Source organism: Cydia fagiglandana, chromosome 3 (genome assembly GCF_963556715.1).
Source record: "Cydia fagiglandana chromosome 3, ilCydFagi1.1, whole genome shotgun sequence".
Classification (NCBI taxonomy): Eukaryota; Metazoa; Arthropoda; class Insecta; order Lepidoptera; family Tortricidae; genus Cydia; species Cydia fagiglandana.
The window spans coordinates 4778727-4801034 of record NC_085934.1 but is presented as its reverse complement, the minus strand read 5'-3'; the positions used below and the strand labels follow the sequence as shown (position 1 = coordinate 4801034).

Sequence of the window (22308 nt, the reverse complement as noted above, 5' to 3'; positions counted from 1 at the left end):
TCTTTTAAAAAACTAGTGCCTACGTCAAATCATGTTGACGTATTAGTTGTCAAGCGGACCCCAGGCTCCCATGAGCCGTGGCAAAATGCCGGTATAACGCCAGGAAGAAGACACGTCTTTTACAAAATGTAATTAAAAATTGAAACTGTAATCAATAACTGAAACCAAACATATTATCTTTGGCTTTTAGGTCAAGAAATGAATGCTCAAAAAACGTTGTAGAGGGAAATGCTAGGAACACAATTTTTGACTCCGTAACTTTGTTTGGACTAGTTAGGAGGTGAACATATCAAAAGTCCCCGGCTGTAGCCCCGCTGCTGGGGGGTAGAGGGGGGTAAGAAGGTCGAATTTTTCGGTTTTTCATTGATATCTTGGAAACTTTGCGTCTTAGCGACATGACTACTAAGACAAACCGAAAGCTGATAAAATTAGTCACAAGTTTTATCCTGTCAAGTTTTTCGATATCATGAATAGTTTTTGAGATACCCGCTCTTGAAAGTTTATTTAGGGATTTTAATTTTATCTTGATATCTACGTCAGTAAATCTGTTAGGCCATGTTTGGTATCATTTTCGTATAAATCGGGGGTGCTGAATTCATTTATGGTATCACATCGACACCATTCCGAAGTAAAACCAAAATTTAAAAATAAATATTTTTTTAAATCCCTCTTCACGCTTAAACCGCTGAACCAATTTCGTTGAAATTTGGTATAGATATAGTTTAAATCTCGATACACGACATAGGATAGTTTTTATAACCAAAAGCATCTTTTGAGGGTGTGAAAAGTGGGGTGGAAGTTTGTATGGGGAGTCAATAACCGCTGAACCGGTTTAGATGAAATTTAGGACGGAATACATCTGTGATTTAGATGAAAGTGATACCAAACATGACTTCAAACCTTACCTTGAGCAGTATTAACCTCAGGAATTCAGTTTCGTCGACGAAGTTGAATTCCCCCCATACTCCATTTCACAACTTTAAAGGATGATTATTGAGATAAAAAGTATCTTATGTCCTGTCTTGGGACTCGAAATATCTGTATACCAAATTTCAATTAAATCGGTTGAGCGGTTTAAGCGTGAAGAGGAATTTAAAAAAAAAGGTATTTGTTTAAAGTTTATATGTTTTTTCTTAGGAATGGTGTCAATGTGATACCAAAACTGAATTCAGCACCCCCGATTTATACGAAAATGATACCAAACACGGTCTAGCAGCGTCACTAATGTAGATATCAAGATAAAATTGAAAGCCCTAAATAAACTTTCAAGAGCGGATATCTCAAAAACTATTCAAGATATCGAAAAACTTGAATGAATAAAACTTGTAACAAATTTTATCAGCTTTTGGTTTGTCTTAGTAGTCATGTCGCTAAGATGCAAAATTTCTAAGATATAAGTGAAAAACCGAAAAATGAGACCTTCTTTCCCCCCTCTACCCCCCAGCACCGGGGCTACGGCCGGGGACTTTTGATATGTTCACCTCCTAACTAGTCCAAACAAAGTTACGTAGTAAAAAATTGTGTTCCTAGCATTTCCCTCTATAACTTCTTATTGCTTGGCCTATTTGATACAACAAACGCAAACGTTTGTCAAAATTATCAACAATATATCGTCGGGTGACAAGCAAAAGTCACTAAGTACTATCAAACAATTAAAGTAACAATGCACTTTATTACACTTGTAACACGGTTTGTTGTCCAATAGTTTCAATGGTGTTAGTTAGTGACTTTTGCTTGTCACCCGACGATATGCACTTTAAAAATTCTTTGTCAACGTATTTTTGGCAATTCTGCAGTTCCCCACTCCCTTACAGAGAAACGAATTATAGACTGATAAACTCGTGACCCATCATTCTGGCTTTGTCATAGTTTGGCAAATAAATACCTGCATTGCTAACTTACCTATAAGCAATAAAGTAGAAGAAAAATAATAGTCATATTTTTCTTCTACTTATTGCAAAACACAATCAACATGACAGTAGGTAATTTAATTTAAATTAATTTAATACCAATTAACGCGTATTCATACATATGAAATAGCATCAATAACATCATCTTGCTACGATACGATGGAGCTTATATTTTAAACGTAAGTGCTATAAAATATTTACCATCAAACGTATCAATTAAATAGGTACTGTGGAATCACATGGCTAGTTTTCCCGCGATATTAATACAAGGGCTAGAGTTATAAGCTTGTAAAAAATATGAGTGTTGTGTGCCTGACCATTGTATAAAATTAAAGGGGACAGCCCCTGTACTGTACTAAGTGCATGTTAATTACTATATTTCATAAAATTTGTGTTAACACGCTTCCATTGATTAAAAGGCAAGAAATGCTTTCACACTGGAGAAGAAAAGTTTAAGGAGCCGCCCGCATTTTGTCGAACATTCCACGATATCATAACCCCGTGTAAACTCAATATATTAAAAACTACCTGCGGATCGCCCAGTGTGTTGAACGCTTAATTAGCAAAATCAAGTTCTTGAACCTGCAGCGCATTCCAGGGTTTTTCACCCTGCCGACACGCACTTGGCAAATTATAAGGGGTATCGAACCAAGCTAGGCAAGGTCTAGGCTAGGCGGATTACTTTACAATCTTTACATGAGTTAGTAGCTATGTAGTGTTATGTGGGTAGCCATCACGCTATCCATAACATTAAACGATGAGAATTTTTGAATATAAATCGGTGAATTGATATTTCCTAATATGATTTTTGACTACAGATGTGGAATTCGCCCTCTATGCAAAAAATATGAGAATAATCTGAATTTTTCTGGAAACTTTTTCATCAGACCGTCAGTATTTTACAACAGTTGTTTCCCTCTTAATTAAATTTAATAGTGTTGTTTCATATACATATTTTACCAAATGTCTTTAAAAAAACATTTATTCAGACGAAATACACCCTAGTTATTGGTACAATTTGTTAAGATCCATAATCAATGAATCATCCAAGTACTGTGGACATTTAATCTATAAGAATACCTATTCAGAATTGTATACTCGAAGGATTAAATATAAACACTATATTAAGTATGTTATTGCGCATTATTTTTATTGATATTAAGTATACAGGTACTTGTATTCGAATGACTTCTTTTTTATAGGTACACCTACACAAACATTCGCCTGAAGAACATTATTTTAATTTTCCCCTTATAAGTAATAGCCGCCACCCATAGACTAGGAATCATCTAGACCGAGTTTAGAGCAATTATTTCATGCAACCGATGATGCCAAAAATGCGCGGGACGAGGTGAGCGAAGTCCCGTGCCGTGATTGGTCCGTTCAAAGACACGGACGTCACACAAAAACACTTTTGACTCAAACATGGAGTAAAATTACCGTATGCGTGGCAGAGGGGGTAGCGCGACTAAGTTATGCTCAGTCTGGAGGATGTTTTGTCTGTGCCGCCACCCTTCTAACATTGCCGGGTACCTTAAGGCCCATTTACACGATACAAGATTCTTGAAAATTCAATTCAATAAAATTGAGGCAACAAAAAACTTGCACTATCTAAACATACGTGACATTCTTGTATTCAAGTAGCAACTTGAATTCAATACTGGCTTACATGTAAACGAAGCCTAGTGCAGTTAATTGAATACAAGAATTGCCAATCCATATTTATTTTCGACATGGATTCCGTACGCGAAGGTGTGTTCCTTGTCGCTGCTATAGTAGCAACTGTGTTACGAGAAAAACATCAGCACTGCTAGATCCAGTTCCCATTGAATCCTTCACTTTCTTATTTTCAGCTAGATATTGCGTTCTTATGCTCTTAAGTTTCTTCATTATTTCATTGGGACCAAAAGCTTCTACCCCAAATTCTATAGCAAAATCTACAAGGGCAGCTTCGCGAGCCTCACGGTTTTTATAATTTTTATCCTCTGTGTCCCACAAACATTGATGACTTCTATAAATTTCTATGAATTTAATTATCTCCGAACTACCTAATTTAAAATATTTTTTGCTCATTTTATCAGTTTTACCACCCATTCAATATTGAATGAAAATCTGCCAATGCAAATCGGTTCAATTCTTGCTTCAATATGGCTTCAATACATCATACTTGATTCAACTTGAAGTTTAGACCTGTCAAGACTTGCATGCAATTATTGCCGTTCAATAAATGTCTTTGGTGTAAACAAAATACGGTCAAGAATATTGCCCATCAAGAATTGTATACAATAATTGCATTCAAGATTTTGGTTATTGCTCATGTATAAACACTTTGATTCAATTCTTGAATTCAATTATTGCACGGCAAAACTTGAATACAATTATTGCCGATTCTTGTACAAGAATCTTGTATCGTGTAAATGGGCCTTTAGTTTGACCCCTATTTGTATTCAATTAGGTACCTGACCTTTCAGATATATGTCAAATACCATTTTTAGGATACGGTCATAAGGGTAGATTAGGTTTGCCAGTTCCTTTTCAATATTAAATATATAATCTAACTTATCTATAAAATAAAACTACATTGTATTAGAGAGTATTTACGTTTACAATAAGTAAAAGTATTAATATGTACTTGGTCTCCCCTTCAATGCAGTCCACCTCTATTTTCGCAAAGCCTTATAAAGAGTTTTTGGAGTCTGTAACCTCAACTTTATCCACCCTACGTCATAAATAAAACAACATATATATATGAAGTATGTGATGCTCTTACCACGCCACTGGTAGAACAAGGCCTTTTTTTTTACGTTGGGGAATTGCGTTTACGCATGCCACCTGGCCCGGGGGAACCAGGAGCGATGACGGACTAACCAGTATTAGGACTACCACCACCACCACTTAAAACCACCAACGAATGCCAACTCCGCCTTGTAGAGGAGCGCCGCAGGATCACTGTCAGCATTCGACTGCGTACAACTGGTAGAACAAGGCCTAAGCCGCTCTAATGAATGCACTAACTGGCTAACTTTCTGTTACAGGTACTGCAGTTTGCGACGCACACCGTGAGTCATTAGTTGATAAAAGTGACGCGTCGAGACGAATCCCTAACGACGCGGCAGAACCATTTACTAGAACCCACATCACAATGTTCCACTGACGTCACAAATCGTATCAAAACAAGTTACTTTCGCCAACTCGCATCTTAACCAACTGCGGCTTTCGAAATTTAACCTCACGCCCATATAAACAAGGTTGAAATTAAAAGCAAGCGCTATAGATGCATATTCGTATGCGACAGTCACGTCCTAGGGAATTTTATGGTTTAATTTACATCGGTGTGCGATAGGAAATTGCCGATCTCTCGATAATGTCTCGACGCGTCATTTTATTCCACCCTGTCGAGTTTTTCGCTTGTCCTATAGTTATCCTACGTCGAATTAGCAAGATTGCATCGAATTAAACGTGAAAAATCTAAGTATCAATTGAAAGGCTTGCTTTTTTGACGGATTTACAACCCATTTATCTTTATCCTAACCAACTAGGAGAGTTCGGTTTTTAGCAGATTTCTTGTGAAGTATTTTGTAGCATAGGTGTCTAAATAAAATAGGTATAGGTTTTAGGAATTTGACATCAAAGGAAAGAAGAGTGTTTGTATGAAAGCCAGAGTTTACCTATATAAGTATATCTAAAATCTTCCTTTGATGCCATTGTAGTGCTTTTATGAGAATTCTGCTAAAATACTGTGTTAGTGACGTTAGTGTTTTTAGCCTTCGTTTTCTTACTAACACGTTCAGCGTTTCTTTTAAACTTACATTCACCCATTCATTGGGTGAATGGTTATTGCCGGCAGAAGCAGCATTGTTGGCGGGGTTTGAAGTCTTTTTTATGTTTTGACTGCATAAGGCTAGAACAGTTTCTTACTCAATTTTTCTGATATTGTGCGAACTTACTTATAACATACCTAATTTCTTTTTCAACTATGTACTATTTATTTTCACATAGCTTGGCTACAGCGACAGCTGTTATATTCATATAGTTCGTTTTTTTAGCATTAGAAAGAACTTGCAAGAAGGTAAGCGGTCTTGACAAGTCTTTTAATTGAAAAACGCTTTTTAAAAATCAACGACTAATACTTATGAAAGCAGAAGAACATAAATGATCGTATTAGATTCATAATTGTTACATATTTGCCGTAACTTATTTTTAAAATGTGTTTCTAATGCTAAAAAAACGAACTATAGGTACAATTTATAACCTAAAATATAAGATATGCATTAAGATGACAGCTGTCACCGTACTCAAGGTATTTCAAAAATACTATAGTAATGATACTACAGCAGTGGGACAGTCAAATAGGCAAGAAAAAAAAAGGTCACTCGACATAATTCCCTGTCCTCCTTCCCCATTACATTAGATATCAAGGATATTTTCTTACAGTTGCAGTCTACTTAGATTAGTAACAGATTCACAGGTATTTCAGTAGGTAGACGTAGTGCTTACCTGTAGGTTCAGCCTGAAAACGGATTTTTATACAGGTTGAATCAACCTAACTTTTTGCGCGATCAGCGCGTCCAAAATTATTTGTATACCTACTCGTATCTATTATATGCTGAATTTAATATTTTTATCCTAAGATTTAACATTGGTACCTATCGATTCAAACAAAGTGAGTTAGGACTGGATTTGCACTCGTACTACACAGATACTAAATATAGCGCCCTCTACCGGCGAGTAGCGGAACTACGAGCATTTTGTGTAGCTTGGTATCGCTTTACGAGAACGAATGAAATGTCGGTCATGTATTATTAATATTTTATGGTACACGTGTAAGTTGTAAAAATTATGATTCAATTATTTCAACCCGTTGGATTGGACGCGAATTATTTTCATATCGGCAAATTCCGTTTGTCGAATGCTCTACCTATTTTACGACAGGGCAGACATGAGCCCGGATAGCTCAGTCGGTAGAGCATTGGACTTTTAATCCAAGGGTCCAGGGTTCAAGTCCCTGTTCGGGCGGCTCTTTTTTTGCTTTTTCATGTTTTATTTACAATTAGTACGATTTAACATTATCATATCAGTGAAAACATTTCTTGCATTTTTATGTTCTTATTTGATTTTTATGTTTTTATTTCGAACAAGTAGGTACATTTATTTTATATTTATTTAGGTATAATCATTTTCGGTAATCAATTAATTATTCGCTACATACTTATTTTAATTTTTAAGTTTTGTATTATTGAACACTTACTTAATTGATTAGTCCAAAAAATGAGATAATTTACTAATTTTATAAAAATAAAGTAATCATTTATTTTACAGACCAATATACCTATAAATAAATTGGAATATCTATAATCCTGTACACACTTAAGTTAGGTAGGTACTTTGGTTTAACGTTTAACATTACAATTTCAAATAGTAAAATATTTTTTAGCAAGTGTTAATTTTTTGTCATCCGCTCCATCTAGTGGCGTGCGTATAATAAACTGCGATATCTTTGTACGACTAAAATTAACAAGTTCCTGCACGGTCTGCTTTCTACATAGTTCCGAAGTTTACCAACAGATGGCATGTTATGCTTGTATGTGGGGTCTGTTTTTAACTATACAAGATAGATGGCGCTAGTAGTTCATATAATTTAAATTCTTCGAGTCTTTTGAGTCTTCTGCTTCAAGACTCTACTCAGTTTCTCAGACTCTAAACTCGAATTCTTTTCAACAGACCCGATTCTTTTGTAGATACTTGAGTCCTTTTCAGAGAACTTTCGATTTTTTTTACAATGTTGTTTATATGTTATACCTAGGGAATGCAAATCGGTTATTTTTTTGTATGGAAATAATCGGTTTTTAACCGAAACCGCGGTTATTTCCATACAAAAAATAACCGATTTGCATTCCTTAGCTATACCACAAATAAAACAAGAGGAAAAAGTATTTTTATTAAATTTATAAAACTCGTCAAACCGATTTACATCTTAATCGCACTAGTAGGGTAGTAAGTACAAAACGAAAACCAACAAAATATAGAAGAAATAGCATCAGGATACTTTTTAACCAATACTATCCAATTGTCTTTGTTAATGTTACTGTACATTTATTGTAAACTATGTGAGGTGTAGGGATTGCAATCCGGATTGGTTTTGAATCCGGCCGGATCCGGCCGGATTTTGGCCTCAATCCGGCGGATCCGGCCGGATCCGGTCGGATTGGCATTGCGGATAAAAAATTCATCAAGTCACGTATTTTATCATGTTTTTAGCGTTATATGCGAAGTTAAGGATATTTTTTAATGGATTAATAAAACGGGTGTCTTAACAGGAGACCTAGGCTCTCCGAAACATGTCGCGCGAGTGGCAAGTGAGTCTAAACCGTAAATTATTCAATGTTAGTATGTCTCACAACAGTTTAATTCGATGATGGCTGTTTTAAGTTTCAAAAATCAACGTTTTCTTTACTTAACCACAAATAAAATCTTCTTTTTCTCTTAAAATATCTATAGCCCAACCCACATTTCCAACAAAAAGGTGCTCTCAATTCAACCATTTTAGTTTTAGCAAACAAAATCAATAAGCGTGTATACCTATACAAGTACATTTAGTAGCATAATAATAACAAAATAACATAATAATAATAATAAATACGGATAGTCCGCCGGTTCCTCTCTCTGCAGCCCTGACCACCGGCAGCTTGGGCCTTGCCCCGCTGCTGGCGGCACCCTAGGTTAGGTTTTTTATAATGTGTTTATATGTATTTTTTATTGTTTTGTAAGTGTTTTTATATTTTACTTTTATATTCATATTATAAAAACCTAGCCTAAGAAGAATGATGAATAAAAAACAAATAATAAATAAATATTATAGGACATTTTTACACAAATTGACTAAGCCCCACGGTAAGCTCAAGAAAGCTTGTGTTGTTGGTACTCAGACAACGATATATAATATACAAATACTTAAAATTAAATACATAGAAAGCAACCATGACTCAGGAACAAATATCTGTGCTCAACACACAAATAATTGTCCTTACCGGGATTCGAAAACCCAGGATCGCGGCTCCACAGGCAGGATCACTACCCACTGGCTAGGTCAGACCGGTCGTCAAAAGTCAACATATATTTCTCTATTTAATTTTATAAATATTTATTCATTATATTTTAAATGCAGGTAACACTTATTATAAGTGGGCTAAAATGGTTTGTACAAAATAAAACGAAAGAACATGTACATTAAATTACAATGTAACAACACAATAAATTGAATATAAACCAATCCAGTACTTACGGTGCACGGAAATCTCACGACACATATTTCGTCGGCTAGAAGACTGGCGTCAACTAACAAACAAGTTGTTGTGTTGCTGTTTGCGAGCGAGAAAATTCGAATACTGGCGAGAACTTTTAAATTTTAGCAGTGTTTTAAGCTGTTATTTTATATTTTAGCGCTTTATTTCACTTTACCGGATCCGGGACCGGATCCGGTGAATTTTGCCGGATCCGGTATCATTAAAAATGTGCCGGATCCGGCCGGATTACCGGATCCGCCGGACCGGATTGCAATCCCTAGTGAGGTGTGCAATAAAGAGTATTGTATTGTAACACTAACATTCCACTAACCCGGGGTTAACCGGTTAAACCTAGAGTTGCCATGATTAACAGTACAATTTGACACTAGGTTAACGATTTAAACGCTTAACCCCGGGGTTAGTGAGATGGTGCAAATGGGGCTTACAGTCACAAAGGCGGACGATCTTATATCTATAGCCTTATATCATACCTACCTGTTTTTAAAGAGGTACAAAATACAAAAGTAATCGCAAAGTCAAACCAAAAATGGCCATGGCTCTTCAGTGTTTTTTTACGCACTTCTTTGTCAAATAATTCACTATTGTCGAAATCTACTTTAAATGTATAATAAGTTGGGAATACCACGACGTAGCAAACAAATTGTTATGTTACTACGTCGTTTTTTGTCATTGTTATTTAACAATACAAATGCAACACCATCTTGGGAATACCCAATTTTTTGTTTTCTTTTTACTTAGGTAGGTACTCAGGTGAGAAATCCCGGTAACCTATTTTTTTTAAAGAAAACAAGGGCATTGCTATTACATACAGAGGAATGAGTGAGCAATATAGATTGCTCTTTCTAACGCACTCACCACGTCCCTTAGCTTATGTTGGTCCAATATGTGAACCTGATCGGCATAAGCATAAGGCTAACCAGTAGGTCCCCTATTTATTAGTGGTTTTTGAAAGTTAATTTAACGTATTTGGATAAAGGCCGTCTTAGATAGAGACTTTGTACTGACAGGCGTTAAACAAAAAAAAAACAGAATAGGTAACTTAAGACAAACAAAACCGATAAATGATACATATATATTACAGTTCTATGCTTAATTAAATAGACTTCCATACTTATGTATTATTTTCACTGCAAAAATATTGTGCCTAATAGTAATAATTGTATAAAATATGAAATACTTAACAAAGAAGTACCTGCTGCTGTTTTTATTTATATTACACTTGACCCCCGTCACGTGTCGGATAACAATAGATTTTGGCGTCAACATTTGAAACGTTTTTGAAAACGTGACCGATACCGAGTTGAAAACGAATTTTATGAAACAAGTAGAACAAGTAAAAACTTTGCAACGGTTTCGTTTTCCTGAATAATCTCTATGCCGTTCTTGAGTAAAACTACGTCACTAAAGTACCTATTCTAAAAATAATCCTTGTGCGTCTACACTTACTATTATTAAATTCCGATTACCTTTGCAGTCTAATAATGAGGGAGCCACATTAATTTTTGAGTAGCCTAACAAAACACAACAAAAGAGTGAATTGCAAAAAAAAATACGTAATTAAGCGCAGTTAAGAAGCTGTGATTAGTCTTAACTTAATGGATTCATTTGTGTTACGAAAATTGTATTGTATTTATTGTACTTAATTCATACTCATGTAAGTCTATAGCATACACTAACACACTTTCATGCATCTAACTTAAATAGAAATGGCTTAACGGTGGTAACACAATGGAATCAATTAACTTTAGACTAATTACAGGTGCTTAACCATGTCCATTTTTTTGCAATTCACTCATAGACGTTTGCATGTTAAACGGTATTTAACAAAAAGTGAGGCACACGTGGGTTTCGAAGAACCATGGCTGCGCCGCATTGCGGCGGTCGATGCTCGAGTACCATCGGCGCTGATGATGGATCGCCATATTTAATCGGAAGCAATGCTTTTTACTCAATAGGTGTATGAATAAGCGAATTGCTTTGGAACGTCGAAAAGATCATGAGTTGTATGTAGGATATAGGGTAATAAATAAGTTATGTTAGCGGCTATACCTACTGCTAATGTTAAACGTGTCCTTTAATATATGTTTATTTTTGGGCGTCAAGGTTTAGTAAAGAAATTAAACAATTTTAAATAATGTATCGACAGATGAGTTAGGTTCCTTTTGAATCCGAATTCTTACCGGACTACAGATATACAGAGTTGCATCTACTACAATTGTAAAAATCTTACGTAAGTAAAGTATGTAATTAGTTATACTAAAAAGTTTTTAATATTTTTATTTAGAAATTTAATTCAGGCAACAAGGCCCATATTACAAATACCTTACAGACTAACATACATATGTATTTTATAAACTTAAAACTAAACACTATTTAGTCGACAAAACGGCGTGGCTCCGTTGCATCGGCTGCTCTTGAGTCGGATTCGGCAGTTTGCCCCGGAACCTCCGAAACACGACACCTTTCGGCCAGAAGTCGGCGCACTCGATGGTCTCCTGCAGCGGTCGCGGCACGCGCACCACAAAAGAGTTGAAGTGCACGTAATATGAACACCATTCTAAAATTTAAGTGGCAAATGTATCTGTGACTTTACTGATATTTTTCACCACAGCGTTCTCTTCTTCTTTGACCATTGTATACATATAACGTGTTTTTTTCTTGCGTTATATTCTCTTTTTTTTCTCCTATGTTTAAATCTTTCAAATACAGTCCACTTGTTCTACCTAACCATGGCTTCTACATAGGTACTTAAAATAATAGAAATCGAGACGCGCCTATAAAGTAAACTCATATAGGTTATAAATAGTACAAAAAGTCGTACATTTAATGTGTAGTTATAGCTACACAAATCCAGCGTTCTTTAGGGTCGAAGCCCGCGCAGGCTAAGTCACCCTGGACGACCTAGCGGGAATAACCTCGGCGTACCTCGGCCAGACTTCACAATAACTTGCGCCCGGGCTGAGGCGCGTTCAATACAGAATACAAGGGATTAACCCTTTACTATACATGAAAATACGATCAACTTGACACCGACCCTTTGAAGGTTTATCTACACCTGTCATATATCTAGGACAAATGGGCCTGTGTAAGCCGTTAGTAAACTAAATAGTAAAATAAATGTTAATGGGAAAATAGACGGTTTCGTAAATAATTTTCCACATCAACAGTTTTTTTCTTCAGTTAGAATATTTGTTGGAAAACTAGATAAAATTTACATTCGAAATATACGCTGAGCTGTAGGATATACGAGTACCTACATTATTTTAATATATGTAATAATTTAAAATAAAACCTTAGTTCACACCCTGTGCACAAGGGCGTGATTTAGCTACAATGATTTTATTTTATATTTAAGAAAAGGACGTTTACTAGGTACTTAAATTTTAGCTTCTTAAACGGTAATCATTTTATACCTGTACGACATTATTACTTGATATATTTTTTTTACATTCCTTTCATTCATAATTAAGAATTTGCACACTTATAAACTTGTTATTATCTCTTTATTAATCATATTAATGCAATATAATAAGATTTCTTCATGGCGAAAATAAGTTATCGACGTAGTCGCCATTGCGTTAGTCGTTTGCAGTGCGTATACGCATTTCTCGTTACATAATAACAACGTAATGTACATACTTAGTAACATTTCGATGTAAAATATGTGTATAGGTTACGGTTGAACACGCTGTAGTGGATCCACACATCACAGAATTAATTATGTACAGCCGTTTTGTGTTAAATTTTCAATTCTTCATCATCATCACCCTTTTTAATCCACTGCTGGAATCACCATAAAAATCTACATCACATCAAACTATCCATTATTAAGTCAAACATAATCAATTTTATATATTTTATTCGTAGACACAATTGTCACAGACGAAACAAAATACATGTAAGAATAACTTACAAAGAAGAAAGTTCCACGAAATGGCCTATTCAGCTCCTGTAGACAGTGCGTACTCTTCACTGATGAGGCTGAATCATTTGCACAGATTTTTGCTTGCATCATGCCATCTCTTATCTGAGAGAAGCATCTTTTCTGGTCTAATCCGGCCTGCTCGCTGTACATCGTGGACTCCCTGTTAAACTACATTTTAGCATATGTACAACAATAAAATACCACTTTTTTTCACGCTTCACTCGGTATGGGTGGAATAGTTTTATCAGATTGTAGGTTTTGGCGATTAAAGAGGAAGCAATGCAAAGTGTTTGTCGTAAATAGCTATTAGGGTTCATGCATGTGTTAAATTAGTCTTTACGTTTAGGTTGCTATTTTTACTTTTGTATATCATGTTTTACTTTGTGCTCGTATATTATGTTAAATGAATTGCGTGGAATGTTTTATATCTAGTTATAAGTCTAGGATTCATGCTCCTTTCATACGTGCTTAATATTGTATCTATTTATAAGTCTAGGATTCGTGCTCCTTTCATACGTGCTTATAATTAACGAGATTGGCAGAAATAAATAAAACTCACTCTGCATATAATACCCACTAGTTCAGAGATACAAATCGCCCGGCCATTCCTATATAAACCCGAGCCATTTGTAGCATATTCAGAGAACTCAGAGAGCTTAACTCTATCACTTGCCTGAACACTCTCCAGTAAATAAACTCAGATATATGTGTTTTTATTTCACACAACACATATACCGGTAAATGGAGGTATAGCGGACTTCGAGACAGCACAGCGGCCAGCGCGTTCCAGCGGCGAGTTTCTACGCTTCACCCAACGAACCCCTTCACTAAAAGTTACAGTCTACACTCCACAGTTTGGTCCTTCTGAAGCCGAATGAAGATAGAAAAACGTACGCGCTGAGTTTCAAGCGACATAGCTTAACTCAGAATCAAGATAGAAAAACGTACGCGCTGAGTTTCAAGCGACATAGCTTAACTCAGACATCAAGAAAGAAACACGTACGCGCTGAGTTTCAAGCGACATTGCTTAAATCAGACGGCAAGAAAGAAACAAGTACGCGCTGAGTTTTAAGCGACATTGCTTGACTCAGACGGCAAGACAGAATAAAGGACGCGCTGGGCCTAGAGGTTCGCTTCGGTTCAGACCCAACCCCAATACCTTTCCGTAACCCATTTACCGGCTTGCCGGTCGGACCGTGCAGCGTCGTAGGTCGTCCTCCGCTCACGAGTCCTGGCAACTTTCGTTGCATGTGTCACATGGTTGATACCCACACACTGCTTTCGAACGTTCTAGGCATAGCACTTTGCCATTGCGGGAGATTCAGTGCCACGAGGGATCCACGCTACGCTTAGGGCACTGACGTTGCGCTCAGTAACGGTCAGTCATAGGTATAGGCAGGTCAAGTTAGGGACCCCCGCGTGTGTTAAGTGAAGTGAAGTGGTTCCAGCCAGAAAGATGTCCGAAAAGGAAGCAAGGAGCCTACGACCACGCACCAAGGGCCCGCCTGCGCCCGCAGCCAACATGGACACCCCTACCCCCTCGTCCGGTAAGACTACGTCCGGCGAGACAAATACGTGGAGCAAGGGCACCAGTGGCAACCCGAATACTACCGGTGGAAACGAGTCGGTACACTCGGAAACGTTAGATGCCACGGTAGTAAATCGTAGTAGGTCAGGTACGCTAGTGAATAAAGACGCCGATGCGCCGCCGTCGCCGTCGCGGGCGCCGTCTAATCGCGATTCACATAAAAGTCGCAAATCGGTTAGGGAACGCGATAATAAATTGGCCGTGCTAATGGCCGAGCTCGAGGTTCGTAAAGCCCGTCTAGCCGTTGCTAAGACAGAGTCCGACACTGCAAATGTACGGCTGCAGATTGCGCAATGGAAGGCGCAGTCTGTCGGCAGCAGTGACGCGACCGTCGAAGCTACTAAGACAAAGTCCGACACTGCAAATTTACGGCTGCAGGTTGCGCAACTGAAGGCGCAGTCTGTCGGCAGCAGTGACGCGACCGTCGAAGAACGGACTAGAAGTTGGGTAGAACGACAAGCTAGGTTACAGCACGAGATCGCAAAGGAAAACGTTAAAATCCCGCCGCCGAAAGAGACCGCGCAAACGCATCCGCCGCCGCGTGCAGCCGTCGATCGGACTAGCAAACCAACCCCGCGCACTTTAGAGGTACCGCACGGTACCTACGCGCCAATGTACCATAAACCGCCGGAATTACCTGCATTCGGCGGAGATATCACCGAGTGGATATCATTTAGGGCAGAGTTCGAAGATACGTCGCCCATGTTTAGTGCCGTCAATAACGTCAGTCGGATTAGGCGCGCACTTAAGGGCGAAGCTCGGACGGCCGTAAAATCAATAATGTACACGGTGCAGGATCCGTACGAGATAATGGAAGCGCTGGAACGGCAGTTCGGCGACCCTGAGGAGATTGTTCTTACGGAAATTCATAACGTTAAACGCATGCCGCGTTTATCCGAAGACAATTCTAATATAACCTCATTCGCCGCGCATGTAGCGAATGCCGTCGCCACCATTAGATCCTTGCGTCAAGAGAAATACTTGCACGCGCCTGAGCTCGTGAATAAAATCGTGGATAAATTGAATCTGATAGTGCGCTATGAATGGGCCAAATATAGGCAGTCTAACGTAGAATCACCCGGGTTAGTTGCGATTTCCGAGTTTCTTAACGAAATTAGCACTGCGGCCAAGCACGTAAACCGACATAAGCCGTCTAACAGGTCACGGAATGCAGTGAGCGCGATTTCCTCTGTGCGCGAACCGAGCAGATCGAGCCAAGCTCTCTCTGGGTCTCGCGCCCCCGCATTCTACCGTGATGCGTCTAGTGGATCGCGAAGTGAGCGAAGCGCGGTTTCCTCCGTGCGCGAGCCCAGTCGATCGAGCAGCGCTCTCACTGGGTCCCGCGCCCTTTCGCGACTATAGTTCGGATTCGGAGTCAGATTCCCACGAATCATACCCACGTGATACGGGAAATAGATCACGTTTTAATAAATCGACCGTAGCTCAAGTAAAGCACCGCGATGGTAATTTAAAGAAAAAGCCAGCGTCAACCAGAGCTCAGCCCAGGCAGCAGACATCGTCTGTCTCTGTCTCGCGCGATGCGTGCGCCATATGTAAGAACGGCAAAGAACACAAAGTTAGTGAGTGTTCGAAATTTCTAGCCGCGACTATATCTGAGCGATGGGACTTGGCAAAGGGTGCTAAATTGTGCTGTAGATGTTTAGGCGCGAGTCACCCTAAGCCTTATGGGTGCCAATATGTCGCGTGTGGCATGAATCAGTGCGAAGCCGGACATAATAAACTATTACACGGTCGAAACGCGGCCGCGTCCGCGAGCGGTAATAGAGTCCCGGCAGCACCTGCAGTACTCAATGTTAGACTGCCGCAGACGTGTCACAAAGTCATGCCTGTAGAGGTGTCGGAACCGTTAGGTACCGTCCAAACCCTCGCGCCACTTGACGAAGGCGCGACAATGACTTTGACGCTACACGAAACTGCGGACAGAATCGCGCCCGCGGTACAATTGGTTGGGCACGCAAAGCCTAATACCGCGGACGACGAGGCCTTACAACTTGTGAAACGGCATTCTGAGGTAGAATCATTAGGCGTTTCGCAGAAGTTACCTAGGGCCGACCCCCACCAACGTGCGCTAGATTTACTAGAAGCCACCTGCGAAAAGATACCGGGGGAGCAAAGGTATCGCTCGGGCTTACTTTGGCGGTCAAATGACGAGAAACTCCCCAATAACCAAGCGCAAGCATTGCAACGGCCGTACAGTCTAGAACGAAAGCTAGACCACGATGCGAAACTTAAAGCCGAATATGCAAAGTGTATGTTGCTTGACAAAGGTTACGCGGAGAAAATAGACTCGCCACCGCCCCCCGAGGCACCCCGGACGTGGCCTCTGGCGCATTTCCCAACTTTTCACCCGCAACGCGGCAAAAGGCGATTAGTTTGGGACACGGCCGCCACAGCTTGCGAACGTTCGCTTAACAGCGCGCTGTTGGCTGGCCCCGACCTGTTAAAGTCACTTTTTGGCGTATTAATGCGCTTCCGCGAAAGTAAAATCGCGGTGTTAGCCGACGTCAAACAGATGTTTTTACAGATCGAAATAATAGAGCAAGATCGCGATATGTTGCGTTTCGTTTGGCGGACAGGGATCGATTGGGACAGGCCTATATCCGTCTCACTCGCACCCGCGTGGCGATCGTTCATTAATAATGTACGGTTAGTTCGCGCCACCGCTGGTAGTCTGGTTGCCGCCGAGGTTTTCAAAGCCGTATTGCTCGCTAAGAAAACGTAAAGAAACTGCATGAAGGTGACGTAGTAACGAGGAACGTGGCCCAGAGGCGTAATCGCCCAGCTATATCCTGGCCTGGATGGCCATTGTTCGCACACGCGCAGGTGACGTCCGCCGCCCAGTTTCTAGACTCATTCCCATTTACTCCGCGCATGAAGACGGTGTTAACACACGTGGGGGAGACTGTCGTAAATAGCTATTAGGGTTCATGCATGTGTTAAATTAGTCTTTACGTTTAGGTTGCTATTTTTACTTTTGTATATCATGTTTTACTTTGTGCTCGTATATTATGTTAAATGAATTGCGTGGAATGTTTTATATCTAGTTATAAGTCTAGGATTCATGCTCCTTTCATACGTGCTTAATATTGTATCTATTTATAAGTCTAGGATTCGTGCTCCTTTCATACGTGCTTATAATTAACGAGATTGGCAGAAATAAATAAAACTCACTCTGCATATAATACCCACTAGTTCAGAGATACAAATCGCCCGGCCATTCCTATATAAACCCGAGCCATTTGTAGCATATTCAGAGAACTCAGAGAGCTTAACTCTATCACTTGCCTGAACACTCTCCAGTAAATAAACTCAGATATATGTGTTTTTATTTCACACAACACATATACCGGTAAATGGAGGTATAGCGGACTTCGAGACAGCACAGCGGCCAGCGCGTTCCAGCGGCGAGTTTCTACGCTTCACCCAACGAACCCCTTCACTAAAAGTTACAGTCTACACTCCACAGTGTTGTTACAACATTTGTAACGAAATGTTATTACTCTTCCTATTATGTAGTACTAAATACTATAATTAGCTGAAATTTATTGCTATAATTGCGGCTTTTAAAAGCATATGCAATCAAATAATGTTGAAATCATTAATCGTTTCATAGAAAAACTGTTTTGTTTTGAGAATAAATATATTGAAAAAAAAATCTTCATTCATTAATAAAGGACACTTAAATAATTTTTATCTGCCCTATATTTATAGTTTTTTTCTGAACTAGTGGAATGTGCGTGAACCCCTTACAACGTAGATCAAAATCTAGGAATGAAGGTCAAGTGAACAAAAGCCCCTATCTCGTGTTTCCCAATTTGATACCAGCAATTTGCCTCAACAGCTTGGAATCAATTTCATCGTGAACTTATGCCCCGCGCCTTAGGGAATGATTATTAGCTCAAAGTACATGCCTGCTATTCGTAACGCTCAGAGAGCATGCGGGGTTTATCCGGTTTTATTTCAGACAAATCGATAAATATAACTACCATATCAAATTATAGCACTAGAAATAATTGGCGGTGATCGATCGTTATTGAATGAAAGAATAGACACAGCTGGGACTTAAATATATAAAAAACTATTAAAGAAAGAAAAAGGAATTAGTTTGATGGATTACTTATGTCATTTACGTAAGGGTACCTAACATGCCCAAGGAACTACTAGACTACCACTACCTACTTTTTGAGACCTACGGCCACCATAGAAACTACGTAGACGATATTCATAAGACAGGTTTCGCTGCCTTATGTCATTCTGTCCATTGCTCACATCCCATAGGGTTATTGATCACTGCCATCACACAAGTCAAGCTTCTTGCCAGCTACCTTACCAAGATGACGTCTGTACCTTTTCAAGTTTCAACTTTCCAACTTTAAAAATCGAAAAACGGTATTCGCCTTTCTGTCGCTTTGCAAGAGCGATAGACAGGATGGTTTTCGAATTTTCTATGATGGTCGGCCCTCTGTTACTGGAAGAATCCGAGGGCTTGCCAACGCTATGTTGCCCAGTCCATGGTTTCTTCTGTAATACCAAAGGTAATATGGCTAGGCGTGAAGCAAACATTCGCCTGTACCTAAATGAATGGGAACACTACTCCTTGTCGCTGTCGACATTCATCGCTCACGTCGGCTCAAGGTACTTATTGGATATTCCGTGTTGACAGGTGTCATTATAATAATATCATGGCGCTTGGCTAACAATCTGCGGCTTGACGTTCCCCGCAGAGGAAACACTTGCGCGCGCACGGCTTGTAATGTATTATATTTTTTATAGGTAGACAATGTAGACATATGTACTTGAAGGAGAAATGAAATTGTCTACCGTTTGTCCCGTACAAATGCGCATTTTCTAAAGGTTTGCAGGTATAAGAATTTCCTTTTCACAAATGGTCAAAAATGTGCACAGAAAAATTATCCCCTGCTTTAAATGCCGAAAAAAATAGACGCAACACAGGAAATAAAATGCGTTTGTTGACAACCCGTGGAATGCTCCTAAAACGTACGGCGCAAGTTTCACTAACTTGGAAATGATAAACTTGTCAAATAAAAAATCTTGACAATTTCGGTCGGTAAATAGCGACTGTAACTAGCACTTTTACTTGCATAATGTAAGTACGGTGAATTGTCATTGTCGGCGTGACAAACAGGGAATTGGTAAAAGGGACCGTCTGCTTCTTAAAACGTTAGAGTTTAATATCATTTGGTAGTTGCACGATTTGTGTCAAACACAAACGGCGCGATTCGAACTTTACGATATCGCGCCGTTAGACATTCACTAGATATGAAATAGTAAAGATATGTGACGTTCCACGGCAAAAGGTACTTTATGGCAGCTGGCGCTTACGCTTATTACTAACGCCGCTTCAATATTCAGTCCGGGTAATGGTACCTTTCGCCGTGGAACGTCACATATCTTTACTATATCTTATCTAGTGCATCTCTAATTCATTTCCCGAATCGCGCCGAAAGAGACAAACCCTCTTATATGAACATATTTATAAGAGCGTTTCGTAATTTAAAAGGATGATCATATATCACCCACGGACACATCGGGATTTGAAAAGTTGTGTAAAACTGAAACATGGCCCCGTTTCCGCCTCTTAGTGCGGCGACGTTTTCTATTCCTGTAACTTTTATGGTCTTCCAGTAATTTATTCATTCCAAATGTGATATTTAAATCAAAGAGGTTTAATTTGATTTTTCTGTTTACTATTCTTTATTTTCGGATACTTCGTTATAATGATTCAGTCTACAATAAACAAACACACATCTCTATAAAAAAAGTGAACATTATTCAACCGGATATCTTTCTTCATTTGTCCAAAATGATACCACGTACATCCGCAGGTTACCCAATTTATACGAAATAGTTGAAATTTTTGCTACTACCACATATTTGTAGTAGACATTTACTTTTCTATAGTGTTGTTACCCTGGTTGTGGAATGTAATTTTCAACTGTCAAGTAAAGTAATGCCTTGAAAGTTGTACCACTTTGAAAGTTAATAGTTAACTTACCACATAGGTAATATACATCTAACACAACACGAAACAATCTGTCATTTTACTAACATTACTATTTAAGACTAAAATAGTTCTTGGCAAAGTAATTATTCCTATTAATAATTACAAATGAAAAGCCACAGGGAACCACGTGCTTAAATTGCGTAAACTCCCAATCTATTTTCACGTGAACAGTGAAAGTAAATTCAATTTGCTTTGCAATTGCTTTCATTGACTTCTTGTTTTCTATTTACTTGTCAAGTTTGTATAATTTATACGGAATAGGCACGGATTCTGCAAATGCAATTTAGGTTTGAACTCATCATTTTGCACTTCCTTAATGTTTATTCAATTCCGTTTCTTCACTGAGAGCTGTTGCAAGCAAATTCAGTACAAGTTTTGTTGACTTACTTAAGTTGTTTAACGCTTAAAAGGACCTTTAGTTTTGGACAATTACCGCATCCTAAACGCATGTGATTAGATATCTATATTAGAATTAGTCTTAATAGTTGTATAAGTCATACCATAGGCTTATATTATAATATTTATGCTAAACTGAATAACTTTGACTAGGGGCAATATTTTCACGACGTAATGCTGTGTGCTCAAACATAAAAAAAACAATGCGGATAGATATTTCGTTTATATGAAATAAAATGATAGGTATACTTATGAAACGCACCGAGTGTATCGCACCAAACAACCACGCGCTTTAGGAAATCTTGCCAACGTATTCAACGTAGTGATAGAAATGCAAGATGTGCATAAGCAACTGCATGTAATATTTACATAACAAAACAATTTAGCACAGGTACGAAGGCTACCCCGCTCGTTTGTTACGCACAGCCATTTATGTATTATCATTTTAAATTGCGGCTTTGCCTTGTTGTTGCGCGGTGTTGCGTGCACACAACTAAATAGCTGTTATCATTCCAGGAGTTCAACGGAAAACGAACACATCTGTTTGCATTTTAAATATTCTTGTGACATTTTGATGATGATGTAAAATGAATTGCAGAATTATATGGACAATTGGACAATAGTACTTTTCACCGACATAAAATTTCCAGAGACGATTTTCTCAATTAGGTTGTATGTTTTCACCTCAGAATTCCGTCATTTCCCAAGCGATTTGATTTTTTTTTGTTTAAATAATTCTTTCTAGAAATTGCTCATCAATTTCATAATTATGATCAGATATAATTTAAAAAGAACCCTTGTTGGATATGTATTAGTTATTAACTATTACGTCCGTGTTACTTTTGACTGTTACTACCGTTTTAACCTCCATTAAAACTCATAAACCTCTTTAAAACGTGACTGTAGAACAAATACAAATTATTTACCTAGTTGACAAAGAAGCAACATTTATTGACCAATGATTAATAAACTATGTACCTACTAAGTTTCTATTTTTTATGAATTGTAAAGAAAATTTTATGTATGATTATACCTACCTATTCCATTTTTCTATTACGTTCACGAACCATCTCTCTTTTGTTGTAGTTTTCTTTGTTGCACTACAACGCGCAAAAATAAACTATTCACAGAATCGTAAT

The 22308-nt window shown here is 38.5% G+C and overlaps 1 protein-coding gene and 1 non-coding gene across 7 annotated transcripts in view; both read left to right on the top strand.

Annotated features, from left to right (window-relative positions):
* LOC134679889 (PAX-interacting protein 1-like) overlaps positions 1–22308 on the top strand; it is a 170342-nt gene that overhangs the window by 51750 nt on the left and 96284 nt on the right. Inside the window, exon 2 of one of the 6 annotated variants that reach the window (XM_063538816.1) lies at positions 4946–4969. The exons of the other annotated variants lie outside the window; for them this stretch is intronic. Coding sequence (XP_063394886.1) covers positions 4946–4969 — 24 coding nt within the window. The remainder of the gene's footprint in view (positions 1–4945; positions 4970–22308) is intronic. 6 annotated transcript variants of the gene reach the window in all.
* Trnak-uuu (transfer RNA lysine (anticodon UUU)) lies at positions 6854–6926 on the top strand. The gene has a single exon. It is a non-coding gene; the product is annotated as a tRNA-Lys (tRNA).